Genomic DNA, 8,797 nt, shown 5'->3' with positions numbered 1-8,797 from the left:
CCAAACTAAAAGATATCATACCGAATAATGAATTTCGGATCGCCACGAACCGAAATCGTAATTTGGTTTTCGGTTCGGTTTTCGATTGTGAAAATTTTGAATTCAGTTAAACTGAAAGCCCGAATTTAAAAGTTTAATATATTTAATTTTTATATGAAGTGTTAATGTTATTATGTTGCGATCTAAATCGGTTTCCACTCATACAACAATTTGTTAGCCCACATTATATTTATTTGACTAAAAATGTTATGTTCTCTTCTTAATGACATATGCACTTAACGTCACGATTAGGTTGTAAGTATTGATAAATCATCGAATTCGAGACAATTTAATGGTACATCATTGTTTTATGTTTCAAATAATTAAGACATCGGTAATACCACAATTAAACTGCCACTGTTATGTTTTTTTTAATGATTTTCAGTATTAACCAAACCGAATTCAGTTTTGGGTTTTCGGTTTCAGTTTGGTTTCATCAAATAAACCAAAAATCGGACCAATGAAGACCCTTAGTCATAAGTCATAGCTATCTTCATCACACACGATATAAGGATGCTCCATATTGTTTGATTTTTACGTTTTGCTTGAAGAATTAAAGCATGATAACTAAACTACTCCATTCGTCTCATAACTATTATCCACAGACAAAAAACTCACAGTTTAAGAAAAATTACATGACACGTGTACTTTTCTGTTAACCTTCATGTTTTACCTCTTACTTTTTAACTATTTTTTTGTCTTACATATATAAAGTAGGGTCACAAAAAAGATTTATCACATTATTCTATTCCATTAAAGGAAGTGGACAATTAATTTGAGACATCCATAAAAAGAATACTGGATAATAGATAAGGGACAAAGGAGGGAGTATGATATTTAAAATTCTTTATTAAGAAACAAAAATAGAGATATTCAGGAAGATCTCAACGGCATCTATTCAACGTTAAGTACGAATGTGCAATCAGCACCGTCCAAAGCCCAAAGTCAGATAATGAATCGTAGTTGTAGTACCGAATTAATTTCATTTGACTCACATTGACTAAATAATAATTTACACTTTGGTAATATTAGGCGTCCAACCGCAAACGTATCTTTAGTTGTCACTTGATTTGAACTCTCATATCTTTTTATAAACACATTTTTAATGATATTTTACTTGTCATTTCACACTATACAACTTTCTGAAACAAACAGTGCTCCAATTTTTGTAATTGCTCCATTTTCATCAAAAATAACAATATTAAAGTTGTATTTGACGAAAATAGTTGTAGATTTGACTAAAATTTACGGAGTATTTTAGAACCCAAAACTTATTATTTTTCAATAATGTTTGATAAAATACCAGTGGCGAAGGTAACGATTTGAATCGTTGTTGGCACACCAACGGTTATTATTTTTAAACCAACCGAATGATAATTTTCATGTCTTACTATTTTATTTTTTTTGTTAACATTGAGTCAAAAAGAGCAGTAGCGGAGACAGGGAGGGGACATAGGGGTGTTCAGCCACCCCCAACAGGCCCAATTCCAATGAAAAGTTAATAGTCCATAACTAATTATTTTAACAAAGTCTCCCTCAATCATTCATCTAACTCAATTGTTTAGGTTACGTATCTTCTAAACCTGAACACGTAGTAATATTAACTGAAACATATCACACAAGTTTACTTATCAATTATTTAGATGGGTCATATCAGTTTTCATACTGCAAATTTTGTAGTAGCATTTTTTATTGCTTAATAGTTGCTAAAGTTTCGTAAAGTATAATATATCTATATATGTATTAAACATATACAAATAGGTTATACGTATATACGAAGTTGGTATTTTTAGTTTTATTTAATTTGTCTCTTTTAATTGACGAGTAAGCCTCCTCTATCGTCAAATTCTGCTTCGCCCCTGAAAAAGAGTGACAATAATAGTCTTAGATAGCCTAAGTTAATATAGATTAAGTATCTTAGTATCTTACGTGTGTAAGTAGTTGTTTCATGTTTGGGATTAAGAAATTGAAGTAAAAGTGACAATTAGAAAGTCAGGTTAAGAAACTTTTGACCTCTACAAATGTTATCATTTCAATTAGAAAATACGCGTAAGATTTATTTAAACTTGTTAATAGGTTAGTGCAACACTTTGTCTAGACATCTTTTTATGTTTTTCAGCATGTTTATTTGCATATGCATGACCCTCGTGAGCCACATCTCTCAACGCTCAAGAGGATCATTCAGTAAGTTCAGGGTACCCTTGATATTGGTTTACATCTGTTTGCCTCATCTACTACTTCCCTGGTGGCATACTCTAATGATGATTGAGCATGCTATCCTACTACCCATCGTTCCACTTCCGACTATCATGTATTCTTGGACAACAATCTGTCGTATTGGTCCTTGATGTGCCAGCTCACACCTTCACGTTCTAGTGCTGAAGCTGAGTATCGCGGTGTTGTTAATGTTGTTGCAGAGACTTGTTGGATCCGCAATCTTCTTTGTGAGCTTTATTCCATTGTTTTCTCCGCGACTCTTGTCTATTGTGACAATGTTAGTGCCGTTTATATTCTGGTAACCCGGTTCAACATCAGCGAACCAAACACATTGAGATCGATATTCATTTTGTTAGAGATCTTATGCTGAAAGGTCATGTTCGGGTCTTTCATGTCCCTTCCCGGTTTCAGTATGAAGACATCTTCACCAAATGTTTCCCTTTGGCTCTGTTTAATGAGTTTTGGTCCAGTCTGAGCGTTCGTTCATCTATCGTCTCAACTCCGGGAAGCTGTTGGATGTATTTATTTGGCATATGATTTATGTTCATGTTTATTTATTAGTCCATGTTTAGCCCACAGTTTTTCTTAGCCCTTTAGGTTTATGTTTTGTAGTGGCTATATACTCTATCCGTGATTGCATTGTACAATACACAAAATAATAATACGACCAATATTACGTTCAACATTGCTCAACATTTTATAGGCAAAGTGTCATCATCGTAATTATTCATGTATCATCAACACCGCTTGAGAAATTTGTTTTTTTTTTTTTTTTTACTGAAACTACGAAAACTTTACTAAAAAACAAACACGTTTTCAAAAAGAAAACGTGAACAATCGAAAGATACAAAAAGAAGAACAGGAGAAGTAACGGAATTAGACTGGTACCTAAATAACTATAACAAAATCAATAAACACTATATATATATATACCCAGTATCATCTACAAAAATGAAAAACAACCACTTAACAGAGTACAATACAATAAATATAATCCTATAGTGTACGAATTATTGCATCTTAAATTCTGTTATTTTCTGAGTCTACGTCTTATTTTTTGTTTAGTTATCCATCACACCAATTTTGAAATAATAACACTTCATTCCCTCCTTTCACACTCTCTTATAAAAAAAAACACACACACCACTCCTCACCCCATCTCTTTCCACACCAACATGGAACCAGTTTCAAGATCCAGCAAACCAACTACCACACCCGAACTCCATCACTTAACCAAAAAATGGAAAGACCCTAGAAGCGCCGAACGTAGCCCTGAACACACCCGAGTCTGGTCCGAACCACACCCAATCCACACCAAACCACGTAAAGTCCCCGTTGTTTACTACCTTTCCCGTAACGGTAACCTCGAACACCCCCATTTTATCGAAATCCCCCTTTCTTCCCCTGACGGCCTTTATCTCCGAGGTACTCTTAATTCTATTTTATTCTAACATTAAATTAAAATTTAATTCTAAATTAAAAATATAAATAACTTTTTTTTTTTAAAAAAAATAGATGTAATCGAGCGTTTAAATTCACTTAGAGGAAAAGGAATGGCTGCATTATACTCGTGGTCTTCTAAACGGTTAGTCCGTACACATTTTTATCTCTATATATCTGTATCTATATCTATATATTTCTATATCGATAAAATTAGTGTGGAATTATGAATGTAGGAGTTACAAGAGCGGATTCGTGTGGCATGATTTATCGGAGAATGATTATATTTACCCTGTGCAAGGTCAGGAGTACGTGTTAAAAGGATCGGAGCTTGTTGTAACCGGAGGAGGACCGTTGATTTCAAAAACGTTGTCGCCGGAATCTGAAAAGTCCGGCGACGATGATTTTCCGGTTGTACGACGTAGAAGGAATCAGTCATGGAGCGCAATCGATCTCCACGAGTATAAAGTCTCTGCCGGAAAACTCGCTGCCGACGCGTCTACACAAACCGACGATAAATTCCGGCGCCGGAGATCAATGATCAAAGAAATCGAAGAAGAAGAGGAAAATGAAAATGAATCGTATCGTGAAAACGAGAGTTCGGAATTAAGCAGAGAGGAGATTTCATCTCCACCGTCGGATTCAAGTCCGGAAACATTAGAATCGTTGATGAAAGCTGATGGAAATGTAATCCTACGGCCAGTTATTGAAGATGATAAAAATGGTAAATCAAATCCAACGGTTGAAAATAAGGTTAAGTCATCGTCAGTGTTAATGCAGTTGATCTCGTGTGGGTCAATATCCTTTCGCGATTGTGGGCCCGGGGCGTATGGAAAAGATAACCCGGGATTTTCGTTGATTTCACATTATAAGTCAAGGATGTTGCCACGTGGCGTAGGGTCGAAAGGGATTGGAGATGAAACGGTAGAGGACGCTGTCGTTTTGAGGAAGAACCGGGGAATTAAAAAACCGATAGTGACAGAGAATAAAGAATATTTCAGTGGGAGTTTAATTGAGACCAAAAAAGAGGTGTTTCCAGCTATTAAACGTTCTAATTCGTATACTGGAAATCGATAAACTTCCTAATTATTTATTTCAATATATTTAGTAAAATGGTTACTTGACTATAGGTTGCACTTTTATTAATTTACTCTATAAGTTTTGTTATGATATGACGAGAGGTATTATGAAAGTCAAATCTTGTGACTCTGTTGTGGGTTGACTTTGACTTTCTAAGATAAACCTTGTTGGTGCATTCAAAAGTTAGGATAGTTGAGCTATTTTAAAGGGAGTTAATGTAAAGCTATTTTAGGGGACTTGTCAAATAGTATATGGTACGTGTTATAATTTTTATTTGAGTTGAACTTAACATGTGATGTGATACGACATTGTTCTTTTATCTATGTAGTTGTAAATTATCTCCGAAGCTGTATATGGGTTAGTAGATGAGTAGTTGTAACCGTAAGGATTAGTTGGGGCAAGTGACTGATTTGAATTATGATTGTGAATGATTTTGACACATTAGAGTGTTGTTTGTTTTTCAATATGCAGATTTTATTCTATTTTATGTTATGTTTGGAGTGTAATAAAGTCACCGAGTACGAGATTTGATACTAGGTGAATTGCACATTATACGCACCCTCTAAAGAATTGAACTTCGGTGGTATGTATCATTAAATAACTCGGTAGCCACTCAGACAAGCATGCATGATTATGATTAAGTTGTTTTGCACACATAAAAAAACAATTTTACAATTCAGCATACAAAAAAAAAAAAAAAAAAAAAAAAAAAAAAAAAAAAACATTTTACTAAAAACAACACTTCAATCTAACTTTTGCTTGATTTGAGTAATTAACCGACATTGACTAAGAGCTTTAACTGAATTGAGCCTAATCAGGTTCGTAACTCTCCAAATCCGGCTTAAAACACTTTTACAACTAATTATATCTAAGTACCATACTACCATGTTTACTTATAGTCCGTATATATTTCCATGTAAGTACAGTGAGGAAATGACTTGAGTTAGTTTCTCGAGTCATGCAAGTAAAGTCAAAACGAAAAAAAGGGAAAAAAAGAAATTTTGTCTTGTGTGACAAAACAACTTTCTAATGAATAAAGTAAAGTGTAAACTCAAAATATTGACTACACGTTATAAATGTATGTTGGTTTTATTAAAGTGGGTCCAGTCTATCTGCAAGCATCCCATGTGATAAACATTAGTAGGATGTGAACAAAACAGCTATATATGACAGATCTTTATCGATCCGTCCATCGGACTGTAACAAGCTCTCGTTCTAAATATGGTTTTATGTTTTGTGTGTCAAAAGATGAAGCCCAACCATAAATGGGAGTTTGTCTTGTTAATTAACTTAAAGACAGTTGTACATGGGTATTACTCATTTACTCCTCTGTCACAACTTCATAATTCCCACACAGTACAAGAATGTAAAAAAAAAAAAAAAAAATACTGTAATAATGTGTTTTTTTTTTTTTTTTTTTTTTTTTTGACTTTTTATTTTACACTTTACGTTTTAAATGTATATTTTTATATTTAATTAGACTCACATTCATTATTAAGATATTAGAACTTTATCACATTATCTTATTTATTTATGAAAATATATACTCTTAAGTAATTTGATATAAATTTAAAAGTAAAGTCAAGATGGAGGGAGTAATAAATCACGACATAGTGAGATAGTGAGAGATGTTCCCTCTCTAAAATTTACTTAAGTACTAGTGCGTATAATAGTTTAAAAAAATGAGAAAAATAACTTAAATAAATAGAACGATTTGACCCCTAAAATTAAATACTTAACGTCTTTTTTTTTTTAAAAGCAAAAATTAAATACTTAACGTCTATATTTTATACTTGTAATTTTGACTCCACTAAGAATGCGTAATCAAATAGTTGCAGCTAGTATATGCGATACGATGGTGAATTCATTAAATATGAATAGCTTTAGAATTGTAGGATTTTTTATTATTTTTTTTTTTTTTTTTGACGAATATAAGGAAACACTATATAAATGAAGTCATATTCATTGAAAAATAAAAAGTCAAACAAGAATTCAACAAACATAATGATTAGGCTCAAACTAAAAAACAAAGATCACTAACCACTATACGAGTCAAACCGAGCCAAAAATAAAGGGTGATGATATGTACACAACCATTTTTGTTATGTACATAACTAATCATGCTTTACAGTGTTGTACTGTACAAAATGTAAAGCATAATTGGTTGTGTACATAACAAAAATGGTTGTGTACATATCACTTCCCAAAAACAAACACCAAAAACCTAGAATACGTTAATGCTAAAGTTTAAACCAAATCGTTATGAACGTATCTTATTAATGAAATTGTCAATTAATGTATGAACGTGTGTTATGATACCCGATGTGTCGATTAAACCAAATCCTAGCATAGATAATTGGAATTCTTAAAAAACATGACATGAGTGTGTGGTAATGGGCAAAAGAGCATGATTTTTTGAGTAAGAAATTGATATTTATATAAACAATAAAGAAGCTTCTCATAAATGTACGAAAATTAAGACACGTATCATTTTTTAAACGGCAGTGGGGAGTTACTGACGAAGTTACAGACAATTACAGTCCTACCAACCATCCAAGTGCATTCGGTTGTTATTTAAAAAAACCCAAAGTGGTATGTGATAGGTTTAATAGATTAGTATTCCTAGTGCATTAAAAAACAACTTACAACTCATGTGAAAATGTAGTTTAAACAGGTTTGAATGATACTCTAACATATAGCCAAACTAATCATCCCACAATCATGGTTGAACACCTTCAAATTATGCTTGGAACGGATGTTCGAGTTCTTTGGTTGACTAGAACTTTGACTGGTCTCATTATCCGCTAATTCGACAGATTACATAACTTGTTTTAAAAGTTCATCTTGCGAAGAACAAACAATAACAAAATTTATTCCATCCAATGTTTTTTAATAGAGAGAAGTTTAAATATTGCTCGTATGTATTAATTTATAGGTAAAAAAATTATTTAACGATTAGTATTTATTTATTTTAATACAGCTATTTGGCTAATTCCTTTTCCGGAAATATATTTTTATGCCAACGGGGCAACAGTCCGTAAAAACGGAGAATGTGTGCGTGGGGACTTCAAGAATTGTTTTCGAAGTCGTCATGGTGCACGAACGCTCCAACCACAACGGTCTCAACGTCAAAATGCTTATGATTAACGTTGTGATCAGTTTTTGGTGACAACTCATATTGTAAATGCATATACCAGTATTCATCCATCTATACAAAAATCATTAAGTATATATATATATATATATATATATATATATATATATATATATATATATATATATATATATATATGGGCAGGTTCAAACGAGAACTACAAAAATGATGAGAACTGCAAGAACCTTATAATTTCATAGTTTTTATGCATGTAAGTGCAACAAATTACATGCAAATGTTGATTAATGTTCATATCATTAACAAATATATGTTCATTACTACAAATTACATGTTAAATTATTAATTATATGAAATGTTTACATGTATCACAAACATATATTCACATGGGAAAAATAAACTATATATTTGATTATATAGGTAAAATATAAGTTTTTTCAACCTTTTTTATGTTCATTCTTACTCTCATCAATATTTGTAGGTGATTTAATCTACTCATAGGTGAAAAATCTTTGTAAATTAAAAGTTCTCGCAGTTCTCGCCCTTTTTATGATTTTCGTTTGAATTTTTGGATATATATATATATATATATATATATATATATATATATATATATATATATATATATATATATATATATATATATATATATATATATATATATATATATATATATATATATATATATAAGAAATGAATGATAAGGAGTAAAAAATTAGGGCAAAATGGTAGTTTAATGATGAAATTTGGTATATATTAGTTATTTTTAACAAATGAAAAATTAAATATTTTGTTACATATATAAATAGTAGGGTGAATATTTAATTTAAGACAACTATATACTAATATGTTTAATGTATGTATTATGTATTATGGATGAATATTTTGTTACATATATAAATAGTAGGG

General features: G+C 31.6%; 1 protein-coding gene across 1 annotated transcript; it reads left to right on the top strand.

The window, feature by feature from the left end:
• The first annotated feature begins 3,430 nt into the window (after positions 1-3,430).
• Positions 3,431-5,031, top strand: LOC139898975 (protein SOSEKI 5). Its single transcript, XM_071881790.1, has 3 exons — positions 3,431-3,681; positions 3,772-3,841; positions 3,933-5,031. Exons 1-3 carry the CDS (start codon positions 3,432-3,434, stop codon positions 4,771-4,773), a joined length of 1,161 nt encoding a protein of 386 aa, XP_071737891.1. The 5' UTR covers position 3,431; the 3' UTR covers positions 4,774-5,031.
• Positions 5,032-8,797: the final 3,766 nt, after the last annotated feature.

The sequence above is a fragment of the Rutidosis leptorrhynchoides genome, chromosome 3 (assembly GCF_046630445.1).
Source record: "Rutidosis leptorrhynchoides isolate AG116_Rl617_1_P2 chromosome 3, CSIRO_AGI_Rlap_v1, whole genome shotgun sequence".
Taxonomy (NCBI): Eukaryota; Viridiplantae; Streptophyta; class Magnoliopsida; order Asterales; family Asteraceae; genus Rutidosis; species Rutidosis leptorrhynchoides.
This window is presented reverse-complemented; position numbering and strand designations above follow the sequence as displayed.

Excerpts from the sequence above, each read along its gene's own strand:
- LOC139898975 (XM_071881790.1), top strand. The coding sequence starts at position 3,432 with ATGGAACCAGTTTCAAGATCCAGCAAACCAACTACCACACCCGAACTC. Across the intron at positions 3,682-3,771 it reads TGACGGCCTTTATCTCCGAG|ATGTAATCGAGCGTTTAAAT; the intron begins GTACTCTTAATT and ends TAAAAAAAATAG. Across the intron at positions 3,842-3,932 it reads TACTCGTGGTCTTCTAAACG|GAGTTACAAGAGCGGATTCG; the intron begins GTTAGTCCGTAC and ends TTATGAATGTAG.